Below are 25,785 nucleotides of genomic sequence, written 5' to 3' on the forward strand. Positions count from 1 at the left end.
GTTTTTCAGCGTTTATAACCTATAAATTGGATAAAAATTAGTCGTAGACGTTAGTACTCGAAGTTTTTGTTGCAAACATGTTCTCAATAAAGGAGGCGTTTGTGTTACTCAGGTATCGTCTTTCTTTTCTATCTTTTTTCTCACTTCCTCAATGCAATTTTCTCGTAAGTAAACACCTACCTACTATCCAATCTATAACCAAAACTGGTAATAGGGTGGATAGTAAAACTACGTATACTTTACAATTAAAACCCGTTTTCAGTTACAACACGCTTTCCGTAGTTACCACTAGTTGTAACAATACGTCTTCCTTTGACTCAGGCGGCAAAAATTTAAAGCATTAGAACTAAAAATTGTTATATATGTACATGCTTTTCGAGGCACCGCCACCTTTCTGACATTGTGTTGCTTTTTTTTATAATTTTTTACCCGACCCGACACGGGTATCGAATCTGGTACGTCTTGATCTGTTTCGTCACCACTTCACCAACATTCTGTACTCATATTATGAAGGTGCTATCGTTAGTTGTGTGTTTGTACGAAATATTGTCAATAATTACTCATTATAATGTTATTCTCAATTACATGGATATTTGTTTATGATAAGTAATGTTAATTGCCAATATAGTTGGATCCCATAAAATCTTAAATTACAGACTATCTTTTCGTTTCAGCCTATTATCTGCAATACAGGCAGTATCAATGAAGAATGTGACCAAGAGTAAAACGCAGAAGTCCTTAAGGAAATTTCCAGATGATTTCTTCTTTGGTGCTGCTACCTCGTCCTACCAAATAGAAGGAGCGTGGAATGAAGGAGGTAAGAATGTGAAATACGAGGCCGTGTATTGCCGGTGGTGTACTATGCTCAATAGAATTTATAGCTTTTGCATCATAAAATACTTACAAAATTTCCGACGCATAATTTTTCTTTTTGGATGAATTCCCAAAGCTGTATGTGTACGGCCCTAACTGGCCATATAATGCACACACTAGTGGAGCGCAGAGACATGCCGCCTACGCGAAGCTACACAGTTAAAGAAGAGATTTGATACGACAATTTACATCGTTTTGTTATTCAAATATTATTTATGTAATAGGCATACGAAAAACTTTAAATACCATTGAGCTTAGTACATCGTCGGCGGGACATCATGTATATATGCCTATTTAAAAGCTTCTTTTAATAACTCCTTTATTGATAGTAGTTTGTGAATTCAAATTTAGTAATATGTGTATAATTTATATTCCCTTGGGACATGATCAGCTACTTTGGATAATTTACATGGAAGGTTCTCGATTCGAACATAACGTTTTTTATTTTTATCTGAACATTTTATACGTCATAAATACCTATCTAGCTACATGTAAATCGATCCGAATCGAAGATATTGCAACCCTTAGGTAATTTTATAGGAGATTAAGAATATAATTACTTTGTGATTGCGTTATAACGTTTGATAGATATTTGAAGTAGAATTTGATAGATATTTGAAGTAGGCTTTTATTTGGCCAATTTTGGATTTGAGATTTCTAACGATCTTTGACTCTCATGTTCTTTTAAACAAAGTCGTTTTATTTTGATTCAATATGAGGGAAGTTTTGAAAAAAATACAATAACCTAGATTTTGAATGCGGCTACGCTTAATATAGAACAAGAGCACTTCCGTCTTATTCAACTTTCAAACAAAAAAATATTCATCAAAATCGGTTAATTCGTTTCGTAACTATTCTGATGACACACACAGACACGTGTAACTTAGATATAACATAAATCAATAATAATGAATCGCCAAACGTGTTACTAATTGTAGAACTCGAAACAAGCGCGAACACTTTTTATTGAATCGAGCATTGTTTAAGGAAGAAAAAGGTTCTTATGGAGAGAAATAACGTACCACGAGCGAAGCCGGGTCAGACCGCTAGTTTAACATAAAAATTGGTGAACAAATTTGCAAATTGCAACTCAAAAAGCATGTTTTAATAGTTTGAAAAAATATTATTACATTATGAAAAATGCATTGAATCTATACTTAATATTATGATGCTGAAGAGTTTGTTTTTTGTTTGTTTGAATGCACTTATCTCAGGAAGTACTGGTCCGATTTCAGTGTTAGATAGCCCATTTATTGATAAAGCCTAGAGGCTATATACGTACCACGGGCGAAGCCGGAGCGGGCAGCTAGTATTTATATAAATTTCATTGTTTTATTTTAATTCTACTACATTCAAGACTTTAAATTAAAATGAATAATTTTTCTATTGATATGCGAAAATTATTTTTTATTAGTTGCTTATTACCGGTCTTTTGTTATCGTCAATATTTTTTTAAAGTCGCCAACCAATCAAATTTTATGCTATTTAATAAAATCGGAAAAGAAGCTTTGCGTAATTTTTAATTTTAAGTGGCAGAAAGAGTCACGTTATTTTTTAAGGTTTTATCATATCATACAAGTATTAAAGGTAATATTTGCAGATAATGTAAAGATATAAAATTATTATTCAGAATTGTAAATTCGCTTTCAAAGGGATATTTATTTGTAATTCAGTACATGTAAAATACCATTGCAATCGAATTTTGAAAACTATCTTATAAAGGTATCGAAAGCTATCTAATAAAACGTATTCTGTCAATAACAATATTTGAACGCCTTACAGAACAATTATTGAAGCCCTAACAATTGCTATAAATTCAACGTTCATTTAACTCTCTTCTCGCAATTTTAGGAAAAGGCTGGTCGATGTGGGATCATTTAGTACGCACTGATCCTGGTCACATTAGGGATGGAACAAACGGCGACGTTGCTGCTAATTCATACCATTTCTACGAAAAAGATGTCGCCATCCTAAAAGAGTTGGGAGTTAATGTCTATAGATTTTCAGTATCTTGGCCTAGAATACTACCTTACGGTCGCGCTGACTACGTTAACCCAGAAGGAATTGCATATTACAACAAATTAATCGATCTTTTGCTTGCTAACAATATCACGCCTTTTTTAACTATATACCATTGGGAATTGCCCCAAAATTTGAATGAACAAGGGGGTTGGTTAAATGAAGACATTGCGGGCTGGTTCGGTGACTATGCCCGAGTTTTGTACCAAAATTTCGGTGACAGAGTAAAGCTCTGGCTTACAATCAATGAACCTTACGTACATTGCCTCCTTGGCTATGGAAGTGTCAACCACGCGCCTAGATTGAGATCTCCTGGTATCAAGTACTATGAATGTGGTCGAAATATACTTCTCGCTCATGCGCGAGCGTACCACATTTACGACAATGAATTCAGACATCAGGGTGGAAGGGTTGGTATGGCTTTGGACGCAGAAATGAGTATGCCAAGCAGCAATTCACCAGACGACATTCAAGCAGCTGAAGACTCCATGATGTTCCGTGTAAGTTGTGCGATAAATTCGAATTTAAATTTTACACCTATTAATTAGTAATTGATAAAAAATTGCACAAAGGCGATAGCGCCTATAATCTTCTTTAATCTTTATATCAATAAAACAGAATCACCGAAATTCATGTAGGTACGCCCATTACTTCCAACCGACAACCTAATTGGATATTTTTCTTTTTGCTTTTGTTTGTTAGGGAAACTTTTCTATAGATAAAATATGAATATCAGATCTTTTTACTGGTATATAGGTATATATGTACTAGTATAATAAGCAGCAAACATACTGCAGCATTTCTGTGCATTAAAAGCGTAATTGATGTTCAAAACATAATGGTTAGTACTTCTTTCTGTTTGTCTGCTTGTTCAAAAAACCACTAGGCACCTTCAACTATGAGACTACATTGTATTTGGAAAAATATATTTTACTTGAATTGGGTCTAGTTAGAACTAATTGTAACTGGGTTCGACTAGGGATAACGCGTTGTATTTGAACATGGATTTTAACGGTACTTAAGTTAGGTCCCGTGTCCGTGTGTGTAGTGGGGTATGGGGCAGATGATGTATATCTCTTTCACTGATCGATTTTCTATACAGACAAGTAGATGATCAGCCTTCTGTGTCCTGCCAGACCGAGACATGTTTTTTTTGTGCGTCCCTCCGGGAATTGAACCCAGGACCCCTTGGTTCTACGCTCACGCGTTAACCACTGTACCAAGGAGGGGGTCTCACGATAACTTAACGGTACTTACATAAACTTATAACATGACCTTCAAAGCATAGACCTTCGGTATATAAAGGACAGACAGGTTTCTCGTTACGCGATATTGTAGCACGAATTCACCTTAAACACAAAAACAACAATTCAGAATATTATTTAATTGTAATTCTACTTCTCAGCTTGGCCAATACGCCCACCCAGTTCTCACGGAAGCCGGTAACTACCCGCAAAGATTTATCGACCTCATCGCTGAGGCGAGCGCTAGACAGGGTCTCTCGGAATCCCGCCTACGCAGTTTCTCTCAAGAACAAATCGATTACATGAAGGGCACGTCAGATTTCTTGGCAATAAACCATTACTCGAGTAATTATGCGTACAGAAACGCATCAGTAGTCAACATGCATGAAGTGCCGTCTATGATGGATGACATGCAAGTAGGCAGCTATATGGACCCATCGTGGCCGACTGTTTCGTGGATTGGTGTAAGTAAATATTATCGTCCTATTCAACATTTTTGTGAGAAAAGTTATGTCACATAACAATAAATTGGTGTCCTAATCAATTGAATGAATCACCAATTTTAATGATTAATAAATGATTAATAATTTTGGACATTTGAGTCAACACATTTTTATTAGCTAGTTCCGCTTATTTTTATATATTTTTTTAAATGCTGCTGGTTTAGATCGCTCAGTGGCGATGAGGCAGATTTTTATGTAGCTGTTCTTAGAATTTAAACGACCTTAATTATTTCATTTTGAATTTTTTAATTATTAATTAATTTAAAGTAACGCTCCATCAACATGGCAGTTATTTATATTTTAATTTTACTAATATTTTTAGACTTACGGTCCCGGTTTACGCAAGCTACTGGTATACATCAAAGATACGTACAACAACCCAACTATTTACATAACAGAAAATGGCTTTGCATCAAGCACTGGCTTGAATGACGATGGTCGGGTAAATTACTTTAGGCAATATCTAACTGCCGTTCTGGATGCGATTGATGATGGAGTCAATGTTAAAGGATATTGTGCCTGGAGTCTCATGGACAACTTTGAATGGGATTGGGGCTACATGTAAGTATATAAGTGCTATCATCGTCATCATCATCATCAGTCCATATTATATGTTCCCACTGAAGTGACCGGTTCGTACCGTAATGCAAGCACGAGTTGTCTAATTTCGTATGTCGTCAAACTCTTGGTTTCCCCACGATGTTTTTCTTCTTCAAACAGTTGTGAAGTGGATAGAGCAAAAATCTGTTCATTTCACGCACGCTCGTCTGGCCTAACCCCCGACTTTTTTATTGATATGTGGTTTCGAATATGCTGCATTATTAATTGATTAAAACTAAATCAAATCAAAACTCTTAATTGTGCACCCAATACGGAATACTAATACTTTACTGTGCCTCTGAACTAGTCTGTTTGTTCGACGAGACAAGACGAAGCGAAAAAAAAACGAGCGAAACAAACATCATATATATAAAATTTTTTGAAAAATATGCGTCTTAATCACTAATAACTTACCATTCATTTGCCGATATAATTTAAGCGGGGGCGTGGCTACCGTCCTATCTTATATTTCATATCAATGATACAGGGCCACCAATTTGTATATGTCATAAAAAGTGCCTACCTTTCGTTTCCAAAAACATAAAATTATATTAGATATTATTCCTTTTTATTTGAATGGTCCAACTAGTTTCTTGTGTCGATAGGCTAACTTTAGCGATATTTCAGGTACTGATTTTCGGTATATTCAGTGCCACTCCACTATATAGAACGGAGCTTCTTGATTTTAACACTTGTCATTTCAATTTCAGTAACCGTTTCGGTCTCTACGAAATCGATCCAAATGACCCAGAAAAAACAAGAACGCCACGTAAATCTGCACATGTATTTAAAGAAATAGTGCGATCGAGGACCATCGATTTCGACTACAACCCAGACCCGTATGCTATTGCTAGCTCAGCCATCAATACCAAGACTTCCTTTGTAATCATAGCGGCTATATCATTAATGAAACTTATATTAATTTAAGATGTTTAATAAATTATAGTTAATATTTATTTTATCGTTTAATACCTAATTTAAAAAAATATTGTTTAATTAAATAATAATTTGTTGCTTGTGACATTTTGGGACAAATGAAAGTTTAAGTTACACATTTGTTTTAATTTGTAAAATAATAAAAACTTATTAGTTACTCGACTTGGAACAAGAAATTTTAATAAAAAATTGTACAGCATTAATAAAACTCTATTATTTATCGTTTCATCCCTATCTGTGCGTTAGCCTATATCTCCTTACGTAGAATATGGCACGTGGACAATTATATTTATTTGTCCATAAATGGTCTATCAGAAGCCTTGACGACGCGCTGCGTTGAAATATCTATTCCCATACGCTATTCACTCGGTTCTTGGAATCAGTACACGTGTAGATAGAATTTATTATTTATTTTACCTAGGGCCTGGGCCGTGGCTTCGTAGTAAAAATTAGCCTATGTCACTATATTCCTATCTTTCTCCAGACACAGAAAAATCACATAATAAAATCACACCGTGGCGACGTGAAATTATGTATACGAAACAAACAAACTTTCGCATTTATGATGATGTACCTACTTAAAAACATGATAGGTCATGAATGAACCTATAGATTCACATTTCGACCCAATAAATAACATTTTTAACAGGACAACCCCTGTTGATCCTATTCGATATGTATAAAGTTGGTAAAAAAAAAAACAATTTAGCAAAACATAACTTCTACTACCGAGCTGTAGTATAAAAAAAAATTAAAAAAAAGAAATCGAAATTTAACAGTCCTTTACGAATATTACAACATAAACAGTTGAAATAATTTATTGCTTTTATAAGAAAGTAGGCATAATAAAATGTTGCGATGGCCGCGGTTGGAAACATATCGCTCGTCTCTATCAATGATGAGAATTTTATACTATATAATTCTCAAATTAAGCATTTAATTCTGAAAAAATTTTTAAATTAAATTGCACATCTTTAGCCCAATAACAAAATTGTCTTCACTGTAGACGTCTCGTGGAATGGATTCTGAACGATTTTGTACCGAAATAGAGTAAATAATACCTATAGCTACCTGCTATAGTATTATATTATCTAACCTATAGGGCTATAATAGCCGTTCCGTTACATACGAACATGCGCAAAACGTTTATTGATTGAGTATCGCTTACGTACAAACTTGCATATTATAACCATTTTAGATAATTGAGAGATGATGTTTATAGAGAGAATATTTGAAAAAAAAAACTACTTTAAAATTAGACAGGCACAAACGCGAAAAGTAAATTTAAATAATTATTATACAATACAACATCGACACTGCCTTCCTGGTCATGGCCATATATGTATTTAAGCATGTTAAGCTAAGTATGAGAAATGTTATCTTGGTTATAACTTTATAAGCTTAATGCCTAGTGATTAAATAATAAAGTATTTACTTGTAGCATTCTACACTCGATTTCTACATTCTATTTAAAGTCTAACACAAAGGGATAAGTATTTAGTAATTCATGACCTGTTTATTCGAAACTGTTGTCCTCCCCAAAACAAGGCAGAATCGACTATTGCAATGCGACTCGGCATTCTAAAGATATACTAAACAAATTAACTGTGTTGGTTGCCATCGTCACAATTGGACCAAATTAAAATGAGACCACAGGGACCACACAAGACTTCAAATGAAAAAGGATGAATCAAAACAAATCAGTCGAATCGAGCATTTCTTAGTTTTCTTTTTTTTTAAGTCAGATAAACTGTACAGATGAAACTGAAGTTTCAAAGAAATGACACCATTAGACTATAACCCTACAACCCAGTACCTACCATATACTAAAGGCATCTGGCCTTTTTATTATATGCCTATTGCAGAAATAGTGAAGTGCCATGCTTTCTTGTGAGGAATAGTGCAGCACATGTTTCATCAATCAATTGACTTTAAAAAAACAGTAGATGCCTGTCCAGTCAGATGAACCTATATCTGAATATACCTAATGTATTTTCAACATCAGTAGCCTGTATTTCAATATAACTAATAAATTTTCAATGCTATACAACTAAAAATTTAATTTAATAATTTTTTTTATACTCATTTTGGTGAAAGGCCAATAAAATATTTTTATAGGAATGTTGTTTTTATTGTATCCAACAAATACACAATACATTAAATCCAATCCAATAATAATATAGTCTGCCATATATTTAATAAAAGTTTTAAGAGATTAAAATTTATGTGAAAGATTTTGGATATTAACATCTATTCAAATTGGATATGAGTACAACAATAGACAATTTATAGTAACATAGTAAATAAATGTTCCACTATCATATTACATAGATAAAATAAGATATACTTGTACAACTAGCTTAATTTACAGATCCATAAATTACATACTTATGTTTATCTATAGCTATACCCTTTTAGAAAAGGAAAGGTTGATTGTTATATGAAAAAGCAGACCTAGCATTTTATTCTTCAATTATTACTAAAAAGCTTATGCAAATTTCCAACAAATTTAATGTTTTGGCACATATAATAGAATTAAGCTTGTTATGATATATTTATGAGACATTTAACAACATTATTTCGAGTATAAATTGTTGCAATAAAGTGTGTTTGATTTCACCATTTACACAGCAATTATATAAGTATAGGTATATTTTCTACTTCACAAAAAGTATTCATTAATAAATCACATAAGTGTTCAAATGTCCATTGCTTCTATTCATCATAGAACTAATTGTCTATCACATTTCAGTCTAAAAAGCTTTTACAAGCCTTTACCAGCGTACTCCAAGGTATCGCGTCAAGAGGAATAATCATCATCAGAGTCCAAATCAGATGAGCTGTCTGAAGATGAGCTGTCTGAAGAAGAGCTGCTTGAATCAGAGGATTCACTATCACTATCGTCGAGTAGGTAATTACTTGACTTTTTCAAATCTGGCAGTAAAGACATAGATGCCATTTTCAAAGCCATTTCATTCTCCATAACCTGAGACTCTTCCTGGTTAACCATTTCCGCAGCAGCTTCCAATTCCTCCAATTCTAAAGACAGGTCGTTCTTGTTTATTTCAATGTTGGTCAGATTATTGCAGAGTTCTGCTAACTCCTCAACCCGACACTTTTGAATAAAAATCAAATAATCGTTGATATACAACTGGTTCAATATATATCGTGCATCATTGCTTGAATTGAACATTTTGTGAATGTTCACCAAACCTTTTATTATGAACTTTTTACCATGTTTTAACAGAGAAATCAGATCATTCTGAACCTTTTGGCAGAGCTCAAAGTTTCTAAATATTGGATATATCAAAGCTCGTCGGTAAGAAGCAGTAACTACTTGTTTCATATCATTGAAAACACAAAACCAACTTAATGTTGAGGATAATTTATTTATGGTCCAGCTAGATTCAACTGTACTTTCATTCAAGGTTGTTCTCTTATCATAGCAATAGCCATACAGAATATCTATAAGGCCTAAAAGTACTTGCTTATGTTCATTTTTAGTTAAAATATAATGTTTGTTAGGCAGTTCCTTCAACAAACTGATCTCATCCTCGTCAAAATCAGCATCTTTGTCAAAATCATTGGCTTCCCATGACAGGGTAAGTTTTATATAGGGGCTTATGAGTTCTTCGTCAAATAAATCAGCTAAATAATGATCAGAGGAGAATTTATGATTTTCGTACTGTTCTCGTAAACCATGGCGCTCATTTAGACTTACTTTTTCGGGAACTCTTAATTCAAAAATTTGTGGAAACTCACTGCCGACATCACGGAAATCTGTAGAGATCTTGCACGCAAAACCGTAGGAATATTTATTTGAATTACTTTCGCTACTTGCCTCACCCTGGTCTTCCTCAATCGTGATACCGTCTTCTTCGAGCATTTCAACTAAACTGGGATTAACATTTGGTATGTCTCGTGGAGCTAAAAGACTAGTAATCATGTCCATGTTTTCAAAATGCTCGCCGGGTGTCTCTTTGTCGAACATAAGATTGAAATCACCAGAATCGCAAACATAAGACCCCTTAGATCTATCATTTTCAACTATTTTTCCTGGTAGGCGCAGCCTTAGAAAATAAGGACTAGAAACGAACAAAAAGTTCTCTCCGTCGACATCGATTTCCGTATCTCCAACATTCGTGTATGGTGCATGAACAGTAATAAACACGTGGTTTTCATCCTGTGATAGTTTGAAGCTAGGCGTCAACATTTTAACTATTTCAATACAAAGTCTCTTGTAATTCAGTAAATCCAGTTTATGTTAACACCATTATTTATTTTTTTCCAAACACTGATTTCTCGAACCTCACAACGCATTGGGCGACCATACAGCGTCAGAATTGGCTAGAAACTGACAGTTGACACCACAGCCCACAGGTTGAAACTAAAAATTATTGACATTTTACATCACATTATTGATCATACCTACTGTAGGTTAAAGAGTTTAGTATTATATTATATCTGAGGTAATGCGCTTATTAGTCATAACATTTTATTTTTTCATCTTACTAAATTTTGCTTCAATATTTACAAGCAAATTAGTAAAAATTTAAAATTAAAGTCGTCTTGCTTGACTTTTATAAATTTTGTTAGCACGGTTTATGATATTGAAGGTATTTAAATTATAAACATTAAAAGGTTAATACGTTTATTTTGTAATCACTGGTAACATATCTTTTATTTTTTGCACTTATACTTTCTCGTATGATAGTAATTTGTTTCTGAATAAACGGTCTCACAAGATTTATTTGTTGGTTCTACATCACTCTTTATGTCCATTATCGGATTTATTGCCTAAGGACAGTATAATTACAAGCCTCTTGCTTCTGAATTTAGAAACTAAATTTAGTGAAGTGTATTAAGCTCATTAGGAAAAACCATTAGCAAATACCGTTCTACACTAGGGGGTTTGCGTATTCGTGCGAATGTGAACGATCGGCACAACTTTATTCGGAGACATTTAATTAAAAAAATAAAAATATACTAAGTTATTTTAAAATAATCTACCTACCTAAAATAGTTTTATCCATAACATTTAATTCAAGTACCTGTATATCTACTTTGTTTGAATATAGATAAAGGATGCGTCTGATTCATCTGCTCGTTAACCTGTATCTATTTTAAGCTTCGTAATAATAATATTATGAGGGAGCAAAATAGAAAGTGGGTGGAGGTGCGAGCGTAATGACTTATCACATCTTAAATTTTTATTAACAGTCATAGGATTGTCCAGCTTCATATAGAAATAACTCCGAATAAAGTATCCTTTATTTTTACTCGAAATAGAGTCCCGCTTTAAGATCCTTGACAAAGATTTATTTAAAATTTATACGAAAACTGTAAACACCCACAAGTGAACTTCACATTGACAATTTCGCAAGTGCCAATTGCCAATTGCCAAATTGACAAAACAATCGATTGATCATAAAAATATGATTTTTTTAACGTTATTTACATAAGGATAAAATAATATAATTAAATAAGAAAGTTGTTTTATCATCTGTGACGTTATGAAATAATGCCTGTTGGAAGGAAGCGTTGGAATTTGCATGGTAAGTAATTGAAATTCATTTATTTTTATTAGGTGCATCGATAATAAAGAACAATAATATTCCTATTTATAAAATATACCTTCATGTTTCCAGTATAAATAATGTACATACTGAATTTTGAATTCAATTGGTAAAAAATCTTATTAAGTGAATTGTACCTACTTTAAAATTCACTTAAATATTCTAGTTGAGGAGCAAATCAACTGCTTAAGTTTGTCCTACAAGTAGAATATAGAGGCAAATTATTCTTAAAAAACTTTATCTATTAGTGAATGTTTTGTCCATTGAACTTTATGATTAATTATATTGTTAACATACGCATAGGTTTAAATTGTTTTTTTTCTTATTAAAATTCATTCTACTCACATAGAACAAAGGTAAATTCAAGAAAATGATTGGTTCATTGTTATTTTTGTTAAATCTATTTCATTCAGATGGACCACAAGGATCTCTGAAGCGTCTCAGAAACCAATTGGCCGAAGATGGGTGTGCTGAATCACAGGTTGTTCTGGCTAAACAATTATTAGAAGAAAAATGTGGTTAGTATATGCAATTATAAGAAAAACATCTGTTAATTAATTTGTATGTGAATTCCTGTGCCCCATTAAACTTTGTGGGAAAGATTTTGTAAATCAACTGATTTAAGATCAATTTTTTTCTTGCTGTCAGACCAATTTTTATTGTTCCCCATCAAGCATCGAACCAGACAACCACTGGGTTTCATGCTCACATCTTTACCTGTATTAAGGGGCAACAATCATTATTAATTAGAATGATTTGACAGGACTTTGAGTGAATACTAATTTATTGTGTAACTAGTGGTCCAGCGTGGTTTTACTCATTGCACATATTATAAAGCTAATGGCACTCACAGATAGACTGGCTAAATATTGGTAAAATATTTAATATTATTTAATTAATTTAGTAGATGCCTATTAAAGCTACTGTTGTAAAGTATCATAAAAACAAAACAGTGGTACGAGTGAACAAAAATTTACATGGCTACCATATTTTGTTTTTCTTTCTTGCTTATACAAGGGAACAGAAGACACTTACACATTATTGTAGACTATGTAATCAATAAGTATGTTGACAGTGCATTGATGATTGAATCTTACTAATAATATAAATGTTTGCAATGGATGGATATGTGTTCTTTCACTTAAAACCTACTTAAGCTACTGAACCGTAATTCCAATTTGGTTGGCTTTCGAAAAAGTTTTCTTAAGTTGAGTTTGCCTTAATTGCTAAAAATTCAGACATTAAAACTTACAAATTAATTCATTTTTCCAGAACTAGAGGCGGACAAAATATCAAATTTCAAGCAGGCATTGGAATGGCTCATATGCGCCACTGAACAGGCCCACCCAGAAGCAAGAAGAATGTTGCGAAGGTATGTGTTAACTGCAATTGTAGTGACATTACAAAAATGTTTCTACAATTCTCTACGTGCAAAAGTATCTATTTTTCATTATTACTCCACTCCTGTTGTTCATAGTGGGATGTTATATTACCTAATCTTTTTTTAAGTATGGATGTCTTGCATGTGTGCCCATGGCCTTTGGGAAAGGCCGTGAGTTATGTCGGATTCCTACTGACTGATATCGCACTATGTTCCATCCAGCTGCTTTAGTGTATAAGTAATAGCTTTGTATCAATTTCATCAGTTTAGTAGTTTAAGAAATAGAAAAGAATTTCTTTCGCATATAATATTGATAGGTATAGTCTTCTTAGATAATTTGAATCCAACATATAACTTTATTGCACTCATTTTGTAATTAACGATACGGCGAAAATTTATTCATTTCTGTATGAAATTGCGCCCTTATGTTCTATTAATTAATATCGGATCTTTGTGCTCATTTTCGCTTGCTTCCTGTTACTGGCATTCACGATATGTACATGACGCAAAATGTCAACAATTTCAAAATTGCATCGTTTGACGACAGCCACGTTAACGCGTAGCGAGAAAAATTAAAATGCAAGAAATGATATGAGGTAACAAATAATGTTTATCAATATTGTCATTCCTTCTTCAACAACAGTAAACACATTTCTGAAAACAAATTCTCCGTTCTCACTGCAATTCTCTATCATGTATTCGTAATGAAGTGGTATATTAGTTTAAATAAATGAATGAGAAATTTCGCGATTTTTTGCTCTGGCAACGGAGGTGGAATAGGGTTCAGATTGAGTTACAGGAATATATGTGAGTCGTAGCGCATGCTATCATTATTTCTCTTTATTAATAGTAAATGTAGATTCGGATTTAGGATATACGAACTTTGCACCGTCACCTCAGTTATCGTGAAACCTCCTTTTCCTCCTTCTATCCTTTTTTTTCTCCTGTCCTCCTTTTCCTAACCAATAGCTAGCCTACCCTGCCTAGCCAAACCTGCAGAAGTTGTCTTCTAAAAACCATTTCTTATATTTTTATGAATAGGTTATGGTCATGGTCATATCCTGAATAAGAATTCGATTATATGTTTCGAATTCGTATTGAACTTCTATACTTAATTAGACTTCGCTTAAAAGAATTTAAATCAATATTGTGGCAGAGCTTCTCTAATTACCAACCATGCTTAAATAGTACTTTATTAGAATAAATGTCATCATGATTCTGAGCCACAGTTGTAATAAATTCCATATCCTTTTCTCACCTCAGATTCTAAACTTCAACTTAGCCTTATGTAGTTAAGCAACAGCCACATCACACTGAACGATAATATTCCCAATTATTACAATGTGCTTATAAAAACTCACTCCTGAACACTGTAGAAAACAGAACAAAAATTGTTGCGTCATATCGAGGATTAATGCGACTTATATTTGGATGAACAGGTGGATATGCCTTAAAAAAACGTTTTTTTTTTATTTCAGCAATAATAGAAAAGCGATTTTTTCCATACTTTATACTTTATTTGTTTTAAAATTGTGTGTATCATCGCCAGGTGTATTCGCAGCGGCGTGATAGACGAGGACAGTGCGCCGATAGTCCGCGCCAAGTCGTGCCTCGCCGCCAGCAGACAAGAGACTGTAGCCAGGAAAGCGGCTAGGGACCTTTTTGCTAGGTAACTATGATGAGTTTTTCTTTTTTAATTTGTTCACGCTAAAAAGCTATTTCATGGTGAGGTTTTATAAGTGCTGCATTATTCTTTTGCTATCGTAATGAAATATCAATGTGATATAATGCATAATGTAGATATGCATAATGTAATTTTATGTTATTAATTTCTTAGTTCAGAATCTCTAGCGCTCTTTAATGAAGCGTGGGCACTATTTGTATGTTTTTTTTTATCTTAGTTTATTCGATGAAATTTGTTTTATCATAAACTAGCACCCGCGTGGTCAATATAAATGTTTATTGTAAAATCTTCCGTTTTTTTCGCCAATTTTATCCCCAGTTTTAACCACGGGGTTAGAATTTACGAAAATCCTTTCTTATTGGACGCCGACATCATAGTGGCTATCTGTATGACAAATTTCAGCCCCTTCGGTCCTATAATTTGGGTAGATTCACCTTTGCGCTTTATTTATATTCAGGTGTTAGGTACGCCATAGTAAAAATTGAATACTTCTAGTAAATAATATTTCAGTTTATCGAACGGAGAGCAGTTTATAACAACGGCGCAGTTAGAGCGGCGTATCCGTGAGATATGTACGACTACCCTCAAAAAAGAACCGGAAGACGAAGCTTTGGATGAGTCACATGGTATGTTAATGAATAGGGTTTATCAAAAAGAAATGATATAATATGTGTTATTTTCAGAATCGACGTTGCATTTCATCATTGCCAGAACGCATTGTTAGTTATTCTTTCAAAGCTTTTCGGTCTTTGAGCGTAAGGCATAGGCATTGATAAGGTTGGGGCTTCAAAATATTTATGGATACCTTTCACGTAAAAAAGAATGATCATAAATACAATAAGTGTTTTAAAATTGTATGTTTAATTTTTACTACAATCATTACAAATTTTATTAGATGACGCCCCAGCACTGAATGATGGCCAAGCTTTGGAGTCACTCCAAGCCGGAGACCATATCCATGGGAATGGTACTATTTGGACTGCAGAAATTAACAATGAAGGTATGTTTGCTATTGATCTTATTAAGATCTTATTTTAAACCACAGGATATAGTCTTCTCTTTACGGTCTTAAATTATTTATTTTTTGGGTCATTTAAATGATTCCTGATACTCCATAAAGATTCTTATGGATTGATCAAATACTTCAAATCGTCCACTGATATTATTTGCGTGATATCAAATTATTTTGCAGCTACATCGAATATTATTGCGAATGTGATTGAATTACAGAAATGTAAATTAATGTTCAACAATGTCACTTTCAGATTACCCAGAGCGATGCCGTTCCAACGAAGAAATCCGCAATCTCACAGTCGATAATCTAGTTTCAGCCGCCGTTGATTACTGTCAGGGCGAATTGCCTCTAGTCAGCTACGAATTGACCCTAACAGACCCCAGCCTCAAGGCCCTAGACCACATCCCCATCCTGCAACAGGCTTTTCTCCACCCCCAAGTGTTTATTCAAGTGCTGTACCTAAAATTGCTCTATTATTTCGGCTCTTTGTCCTTCAGGTTGTCCAATCTAGAGCTCTCTTTCCTTCTCGTAGCGTATTTGTCTGTAAGCACAGACAGTTTGTATCACCTAGTACCTTTAATTATGTATTACGTTAGTATTATTGCCATGGTAATATGCACCTTTAAAATGCTGCTGGCCAAAAGGCAGTTTATCGATTTTCGAAAGTGGTCTGGGCTATTTCTTCGGTACAGCGATGGCAACCTGCAGCCGGACGAATCGGAGAATTTGTTCGTGCGCAACAATTTGGCGCCATTTTTGCAGTTTTTCTTGGCGCTTTTTGTCAATCTGTTCCTCTATCCCTTTATAGCCACGCAATGGGTGCCGTTTTCAGAATTCTGCGTTCTATCGTTTTGCCTAATGTTTTTAACTCTGTTCTCATTCGGCACGAATGGTCGACCGTATCCAGACGTGTTGGCATTGGTATCATTCGGGATTAATGTTCTGGCGAAGTATCCGTACGAGAAAGATACGGTCGTCCACCAAGGTTGGCGGTTTCTCGATTTGCACATATCAAACTATCCGTCTTATATACTAGGGAATAGCATCGAGTTTTGTTTAAACGCCCGCGTGTTTTTCTCGCTCCTTATTCCCGTCATTCTGATTGCAATGGCTCGGAGGAGCAATTGGCAAGGGTTTTTCAAGTACACCCTCCCGCACTGTGTTACACTGAGTTGGTTGCAAATGTTTATAACCTGTTCGCACGGGTGTACAACATATGGTTTGATACGGGGCACATTGGCGTTGGTGTGCTCTTTCCTCTTCTTACCAATAATCGGTATTGTGACGGTTACGTTGCCGATTTTCGCGTTTTTACAGTACATACCGATATCGAGGTTGTTGTACACTATGACGGTTCTGCTCAGTTTCGCTACGGGGCTGGGTGTCACGTGTTTGCTGGCAAAGACTGAGGCTACTAAGAAATTTGTCACTCCTTTCCAGGTATTAAATTATCTACAATACTAATATTGTGAAGTGGAAACTTGTATTTTTATATGTTTGTAACGTTTTGACGCAATAACTGCTAAACCGATTTATATACATATATGTGCCACGGGCGAAGCCGGGGCGAGAAGCTAATTTTATATAATTTTCGTCTACTATTTTTGTTTGGATTCATTTAAAAATTAAACAAATAAAGTGTACTCAAATTAACGGATATTGCGAGTTTACACCAGTCTTAAGTAAGCTGAAACGTATTTAGTATAAGTACTAAAGAACCGAAGTAACAAAAGGCAAATTCAACTCTTCAATCAAATTAATATACATAGTCATTTAGTTTTTATGTGTGTGTGAGTTTCAATAACACATTCCATTCCATTTCAGCTAAGCATCGGCATAATAACTCTAATATACTTCAGCAATCAGTTAATAGTCGGGTTTCAAGATGAGGGTGTGCCCTCCGGTCTCATAGAACTGTTGAGCGAAGACAAAACCAGCCTCAAAAACCTTCTCAAGAACGAATTTATATCAGACTACGAAGATAACTCGCACTACGTCAATTGGGACGACTATTACAACCAATGCCACGCGCCATCTTGGCTCGAAAACAACATGGCGGCCACTCAGGTCAAATGCTCTGTACTAGAAGGTTCGAACGTGAATTGGGAGGGCTATGTGAAAGGTGTGAAAATAAAGAATGTGAAAAATAAATGGAACGATTTTGCGTCGTGGTTGCCGGCCTTTGTTAGGGAGTATTTCAAGTGTTACTACGGACAGGAATTTTCGACTCTATGTCAGAAGGGGGAAGGTCTAAATTTGGACGATTGCGAATTTGTCCGTAGGGCCGCTAGGCAGAGTGGCAAAAGCTGTCATTTGAATAATATGAACGAGTAAGTATATAATATTTTATAAAATTCTAAGTATGATTTTGTTTAAAGTATTTGATTTCATATGTAGGATATAATTTAACTATTATGGTTGAGGAAATCGGAACAGTGCCCTAACTTAAACCCTTAAAATTTAACTCTTTATTTCGCTTTATCTCTATATATAAAATTCTCGTGTAACAATGTTAGTTATATATACCATACTCCTCTGAAACGGATTGAACGATTGTCACGAAATTTTGTGTCCACATCGGGTAGGTCTGAGAATCGGCCAACATCTATTTTTCATACCCCTAAATGATAAGAGTAAGGTAGAGCAGCGTTTGTCGGGTCAGCTTGTATAATATATAATAACACTGCATGCATATTTCAGGTACATCTACGAAGTGAAAGTCAACATGGAAACCAGCGGGGGTCTACTGAAGCGTCACGCGGAAATAGACATAATATTCGACCACTTCTTCACAAACTACACGAAACTTTTGCGATTGGATGACAAGATACGTTTCAAAGGGACGCTCTTGAACGATCTAACGACGCAATACAACATCGGCTCCAACGATTTGAACGTTTTAGGTTATGAAATCAGTTGCGTCGAATGTAAAATTGCGCGGGGAAGTCTCAGCGCTCGAGCGCCATCTTTGTCGAAACTGTCTGAATTGTGTCGAACGATTGTCAACGATTGCACCGTCTCAACCAAATATGTATTGAATTTCCTATTGAATCCAGTGATAGTTTTTAAATGATTTTTCAGTGTTGTGTGTAGGGGTTGCAGTGCTAAATTGGTGACTAATTTTTGTACGTCGATCGTGTGTTTTTAAAATAAAATTGCCATGTTTAAGAGATTTGTTAATTTTTAACTGTTTATTGTATAGAAATAAATATATATATATGATAGTTTTTTTGGGTGGATGCGAGTCGTTTTCTGTTAGGGGAAATTCGCTCTGTTATTTAAAATTATGGGATATGAATATCACTTGCATTTCTAGAGATGTATAAGACCAACAAAAAATCAATATTTTTAATAGAAAACATGTTGTATAAGCTGATTTATTAAAAAAGTATTCGCAATGCTCGGATCTTTTCTATCCAACATGACTAGATGTTAGAAAAATAACCCGTATGTGAAGGCTAGAAGGTCTAAATTGCTATATTTTATTAAGCCAACAACAAATAATTACACTTGTTGAGGAAGTATTTATTGTCCTTAAAATATCAAATTGTTGAACTCATTTGTCGACTTACCTTACTATAGATCTATAAATATTTTCATAATGATTGAATTAATAGGGTAATTACGAAAGTTTATTTTACTTCAGAACTAAAATTATCGGATAGTTAATAACTTTTTAAACTTGTCCCACGTAATGCATTATTTAGAGATTCCCAAGATATTAGGCTGTCCTAGTTTGGGGACTGTACAGTATTTAATATTTATTAAAAAATTCAAAACAAACCATGGATATACAAAGCCATTTTTCTCTATAACTGGTTGCATGAAGTAAGGCTTATGACCGGTATTAGTCAAAATGTCAGATCATATTCGACATAATATGGCAGTGTCTAATAGGCTATTAGGGACGCGGACTCGAGAGTTGCCATTTAATAAAAAAGAAGAAGACACTCAACAAGTAAAACCGACAGCCCTAAATCTTCCCAATTTTCAATAGTTGGTCATTTACTGACGTACGTATAGAAATAGCCTATGGAGGCAATGTATGGGTTCTATAAAGTAATCGCTGTTTAGGTCAAGTTAATTTCAATCAATAAGTTTCGGCTTAAACAGCGACTGTTGACTTAAGTTTAATTTAAATTGAGTTGTATATAATTCGAAAACATAAATTTATCTCAAATGTATTTGTAATCGACTTCGAACCTCATCATACCGCCTCAGAAGTATTTAATTGTTATAAACAAAATGTATTTTTATTGCAAATGTTATTAAAATTATTGAATGTGACATGTTCTCAAATCGAATAGGTTTTCTGTAAAAATATATATTTTCACCGAAGTGTAAATCCGTCTTTTATTAACCTACTAAAAACAACGATGTTGAAAAGAAGATAACAAAACCTACTTACCATGATAACAAAACTGATTTATTATTATCACACTATATCACACTAATATTGTAAATGTTAAAGTTAAACAAACTAGATGTTGGTCCGTCAATCACGCTGAAACTACTGAACGGATTTTGATAAAACTTGTTATACAGACAGGATATGCGCTGAATTGGGTGATAGGATACTTTTCATCCTAAATAAATGCTGCCTTGGGATAAATCAGGAATCTTGATTGCCGGGACGAGCGTGTAACAAATAAATATAAAAAAAATAATGTAGAATTTCTATTACTATAAGTACCCGTATTAGTATTATGTTAGACGGTGAACAGTTATGTCCGGTGCAATCCACTTCATTTTTAGGGACAACATTGAATGAAAAATCAATGGGGCGCTTATATAATGACTATCAAGGAGGGCCGATTTTGTTATCTTTTATGTCATAGTCAGCAGTGGAGCTGGTGGGTCGCCTGATGGTAAGCGGTACCACGTCCATGCATATGACATCTACAAATGGATTGCCGACTTTAAATTGGGTAGGGATTAAGAAAGGATTAATGAGAGGATTGAAAGGACTGGGAAGGGTAAGGAAAGGGATATGGGCCTCCGGCTCCCCCACTTACCGTACGAAACACAATATTGCTATTATTTCACGCCGACTTTCTGTGGGGGTGTGGTACTTCCCTGGTGCGAGCTGGCATAATTTGTGCCGAAGCGTGCTCGACTCCCACCGTAAGATAATTTTAGGTTAGTTAGGTTAGTTATTTTATGTCGAGGTATATTTTTGATAAAACTCGGCCTTTCCGAAGAAAAAAGCATCTAAGTTTGAACTTTGACATAGGTTTACATACCTGAATGTTTTTGTCGCTCGTTTATCAGATTACATAGATAATAAACAATAAATAACATCGTTTAATTATCTGTTATTTATCAAATTGCATTTTATTTCGTGTAGTTGACGTTTTTTCATGACTTGGCATTAATATTATCTCCTAGCAATTGTTACTAATTTAAGTATCTTTTCGTGAAAATGTAGGTATCGTCCACCAGGGTTCCATTTCACACATTTACAGAATCTAGGGATATTTTATATTGGTCACTACTAGCAATCATCAATCAATTCACTAAAGCTGCTGGATGGACCACAGAGTGGTGTTTGGTCGGTAGTTATCCGTCATAACACACGGCTCTCCAAGGTCGCAAGTACCTACTCTGGAAGATATCCACACGAAAAATGGGCTATTTTGTATTCATAAATTATGTTACAATCTAAGCAAATTCAGCGCTATACCGGGGATGTAGCTAGATGGCGTTCATATGGATAGATAGCGTCATAAAAAACTTAATTTATACTATACACTTTAAAGTAAGTTATCATTCTTTTATTTGCTATATCTAAAAAAAACTTAGATTTTGACATGTTCCATTCACTATAAAATATCCCACATATATTGATTCTGCTGAAATGTGTTTAGATTAAAGACAGGTAATATTAACATCATCAAATGTATTTAAATCTGTTGCGCGGTAAGAACTTGCGTGCCTAATGTTTTATGATAAAAATTGTGAAAGTCATCATGATTTGAATATATGATAAATACCTTTTTTGTTTCTATATTGATTTTTTATGTCATAGTCGGCAAAGGCGCTAGTGGGACGCCTAATGGCCAGCGCTGCCATCGTCCATGAAATTTCGAGAGGCGCAAGGCTATACGCAGGCCTTACGTGTCTGCAAATGGATTGCCGGCTTAAAAAGGTATGGGATAAGGAAAGGATTGGGAAATTTAAGGAAAATAATAAGAACACCGTCTCCCCTACTCACCATACGAAACAAAATCATTCGCTTGCTACTATTTCACATCAGGCGAACCACCAGCCAAACAGCTACCAAAGAAGTATCTTTACAACACATTTCAAGCAAATCGGTTCAGTGGTTTAGGCGTGAAGAAGGGACAGACACACGTGTTACTTTCGCATTTATTTTTTTGAGATTATAAACAAACATAATTGTCACAAATGGTTTGTCTTTAAGATAATTTTTGGTCAAGAAGGTAATTGAATAGAAAATTTACACAAATTTGCCCCATTTTTATTAGGCAATATTATACATAAAACTCATTGGAAACTTTTTTGCTTATGATGTATCGATGACATCGTTAACACAATTTTTGTGGACAATACTCTTTGTATATCTCGTCCCAAAACTTGATGTGTTCTTCATCCGGAGATGTACCAGGAGTGAGTTCCTCTCCAATGTCCAAATAATGCTTTTGTTCAGCCGTATACGGGAGCCATTGTGCCCCTAAACTATCATCAGGCGTGGGGTTCCTTAAATACACAAGTTCATAAATTAATCAATTTTAAAACGATATTTATTTACTTCTCGACAAATATCACATCGTCATTGATATATAGTTAAAATAATATATCCAAGAATTTACTTAAATTATTTTCACTTATATATTAATTATTAAGTTAATATTTAAGTGATAATAATAAAAAATAAAATGTGATATCAATAGCATGTATTGTGTTTATATTTTACAAAATTAGAATGTGAAAAAAATGGAGGGAGAACAACTTTTATTCCTGGATTTACCGCAAATATAGATCATTTCAACCATATCTCGATTATTATAAGTCGACAGATAATGCCCATCAGACTGAAAAACTTTTGCAAAATGTCATTTCCATTCATGTTATAAAGCGTATCTGGGCTCTTGGAGTTCCACATCAGAGTTTCAAATCTCCGATTTTATAAGTCAACAGAACTTGCCCATCAGACTGAACCATGTTTTTATGTAGTATAGCTGGGTTATCTACTTCAAAAGACTTCATGTCTTTGTCATTGCGTGAACTGATTGGATAACCCCAGTCCGGTCAGCTAGTTATTGAATAGTTACTCAAAATAATCGAGAATAATCCAGAATAATTCGACCCCGAGTTTTCAAAAATATTTTACAATCAGACTTGAATAAGAATAATAATACTTATACTTACCCATATTTTGCAAAATTTGTCCACAATTTGGTAACTTGTTCAATCATTTTGTAGGTGTTGGAATTCATATCAACTTCTGGTAGGGCATTTGAAGAAGGAAATAGATAAAATAAATCATCAACGTGCGAAACAGGAATTCTGTGATCATATATGAAACTGCATCCCATCAATTGTGCAAAAATGTTTCTTTCAGATTTGCATGAAAATTTGTATAAATAAATTTTATTTTTGCCTCTCTTAGCACACATTTTTTGCCAAGTTAGGGCGCCGTGTATAAATAAATCCATACTCAAGAATTTCAATAATTCATCAAAATTACGTTCCTTGTTGACAAATTTATCTTTGAAATAAAACTTTTTCATTTTATTGCCAAGGACCATTTGCTGGACAACGGGAACTTGTTTCATTATATCTTGGGGCACCAAGAATTGCGCAAACTGATTGACTTGTTCAAACACCTGATCAACATTGCAACTCGAAAAATAGACAATAGCTTCATCCTCTGTGTACCCATTTATAACTTCTATCCCTTCATGAATACCGTTTCGCGTAAGATCAAAAAAATCGTCTTTAATGAAACATTCTTGACCTTCGAATTTTTTTTCTACAACAATACCAAAGTGAATGTTTGAAGATAATTTAGCGGTTTCGGTAAAAATTATTGGCACTTTTTTATTTACTAGGTTTACGGCTGGTTGGTTTTTGAAAAATTCAAATATCTCCTTGTCATCCTTGCATTCACATCCTAATTCTCTAGCAAGTAGGATAGCCCTATCACGAGCTCCATATGTTTGTGCCCATGGACAAAGTGATGATCCACTTTGTGTTATGGCTCTTTTGAAAAGTCCTTTACTCATCGGCGAAACTAAGTGTGCCGATACACTGGCTGCTCCAGCACTTTCGCCAAAAATAGTTACGTTTTCAGGATCACCTCCAAAGTAGCTTATGTTATTCTGCACCCACCTGAGTGCAGCAACTTGATCTTTCATTCCCGCGTTCCCAGGAATATCTTCGGTATCAAGGCAAAGGAATCCAAGTACATCCAGGCGATAATTTATCGTCACCAGAATGACATTATGTTTTATCAGAAACTCGGGTCCATATCGATCGGAATTTCCACTACCGTTAAAAAATCCACCACCGTGAATGTACACCATGACGGAAAGTGGTTCCTCTGGTTCAATATTAGGAGTATATACATTTAGATACAGACAATCTTCTTCACCTTTGAATTGCGCTGATTGTGTTGACAAAGGATCATATTGACAGCTTTCAGGGCCGTGCTCTTTTGCCTCACGAACTCCAGTCCATGGCGTTTTAGGCTTTGGCGCCTTAAAAGAAAAATATATAGCTATTACTGCAGGTATGGGAGTGTTCTTGTGAACACTCCCAATTCCCACCCCATTTCAAAGTTTTCACAGATTTTTGTACAGATATCTTGTGAAAAGTTTGAAATTTATCCAACCTTAATAGAGTTCAATGACACGTTATTTATACTATCCATTTATACTGTATGAAGAAGTTGAGCACGCTTCGGCATGAAACGGCTCGCACCGGGGAAGTACCACACTCCCACAGAAGACCGCCGCGAAATAGTAGCATGCAGCAGCATTTCGTTCGATGAGTGGGGGAACCAGAAGCCCATATCGTTTTCCTTACCCTTCCTTTTCCTTTCTTTTATTCCTCTCGTGAATCCTTTCTTAGTCCCATTCCAATTAATAGACATCAATCAATTTGTAGAGGCGTAAGATCTGCAATCGACCTTCGATCGATTACGATCCTTACGCCTTTCTAAATGTTCATGGACGGAGGTAGCGCCAACCATCAGGCGACCCACCAGCTTAACAACGATGGCAAAAAAAATCCTCTTAAATTTTCGTGCTTACTATGATAAAGCACGCAATTTACGCTTTAGGATGATCTTTCAGTGAAGAGAGTTGTTATGTAATTAATCTATCCAGTAAGACCAAGGTCATCTAGATGGTAGTATTATTATCCAATAATCTACGCTTCAATACTAAACGATTTTTTAGAATTTGAAGATTAAAAGTCGAGTAAAAAACGTACTACCTTATAATATTCGTTACCTTAAATCTCAAATCGCCAACAGGGGGCTCAGCGTACGGAATACCTTTGAAACTAAAATAGGGCTTGCCGTAAACATTATCCACTTTACTTCCCTCCAACACCCCTTCGTTCACTTTAATTCTCACCATTATTACTTTAAAACCTGTTATCGTAATAAAGAGCGCAAGAAAACTGAAAATATCATTTGGACAACTCGTTTATTGCTATTCGTATCTAATCAGGATATTTATATAGTGTATGCCACAGTGTGTTTTTTAAATTTGACAGGTCCATAATAACAGGCCCAGTTATTATTTTATGCGTATGTAATTGTAAAAGCCTCTTTTTGCTTAATCTTATTTTTTACCAGTAAATGCTAAGTTTTAAATGAGTTGGTAACCTAGACCGTCGTCCGGAATTATATTGTTCCCAAGCCCTTACAAGTTGGAAAGGAATAAGAAAGGATTGACGAGAAGAGTAAAGAAAAGGACTGGG

General features: G+C 34.7%; 4 protein-coding genes across 4 annotated transcripts; 2 read left to right on the forward strand and 2 right to left on the reverse strand.

Annotated features, from left to right (window-relative positions):
• The first annotated feature begins 702 nt into the window (after positions 1 to 702).
• Positions 703 to 5,204, forward strand: LOC119838019 (myrosinase 1-like). Its single transcript, XM_038363832.1, has 4 exons — positions 703 to 817; positions 2,725 to 3,392; positions 4,298 to 4,600; positions 4,962 to 5,204. Exons 1-4 carry the CDS (start codon positions 703 to 705, stop codon positions 5,202 to 5,204), a joined length of 1,329 nt encoding a protein of 442 aa, XP_038219760.1.
• Positions 5,205 to 8,347: 3,143 nt separating this feature from the next.
• Positions 8,348 to 10,542, reverse strand: LOC119837911 (protein SHQ1 homolog). The gene has a single exon (XM_038363700.1). It carries the CDS (start codon positions 10,386 to 10,388, stop codon positions 8,976 to 8,978), a length of 1,413 nt encoding a protein of 470 aa, XP_038219628.1. The 5' UTR covers positions 10,389 to 10,542; the 3' UTR covers positions 8,348 to 8,975.
• Positions 10,543 to 11,559: 1,017 nt separating this feature from the next.
• On the forward strand, positions 11,560 to 19,441 carry LOC119837854 (wolframin). Its single transcript, XM_038363632.1, has 9 exons — positions 11,560 to 11,730; positions 12,165 to 12,269; positions 13,024 to 13,123; positions 14,682 to 14,801; positions 15,327 to 15,442; positions 15,712 to 15,816; positions 16,082 to 17,271; positions 17,656 to 18,161; positions 18,532 to 19,441. The coding sequence occupies exons 1-9, from the start codon at positions 11,697 to 11,699 to the stop codon at positions 18,902 to 18,904; spliced, it is 2,649 nt and encodes an 882-aa protein (XP_038219560.1). The 5' UTR covers positions 11,560 to 11,696; the 3' UTR covers positions 18,905 to 19,441.
• Positions 19,442 to 22,379: 2,938 nt separating this feature from the next.
• LOC119838020 (esterase FE4-like) lies at positions 22,380 to 25,439 on the reverse strand. Its single transcript, XM_038363833.1, has 3 exons — positions 25,311 to 25,439; positions 23,224 to 24,554; positions 22,380 to 22,551 (listed from the first exon to the last, which is right to left on the reverse strand). The coding sequence occupies exons 1-3, from the start codon at positions 25,437 to 25,439 to the stop codon at positions 22,380 to 22,382; spliced, it is 1,632 nt and encodes a 543-aa protein (XP_038219761.1).
• Positions 25,440 to 25,785: the final 346 nt, after the last annotated feature.

Source organism: Zerene cesonia, chromosome 29 (assembly GCF_012273895.1).
Source record: "Zerene cesonia ecotype Mississippi chromosome 29, Zerene_cesonia_1.1, whole genome shotgun sequence".
In the NCBI taxonomy this organism is placed as follows: domain Eukaryota; kingdom Metazoa; phylum Arthropoda; class Insecta; order Lepidoptera; family Pieridae; genus Zerene; species Zerene cesonia.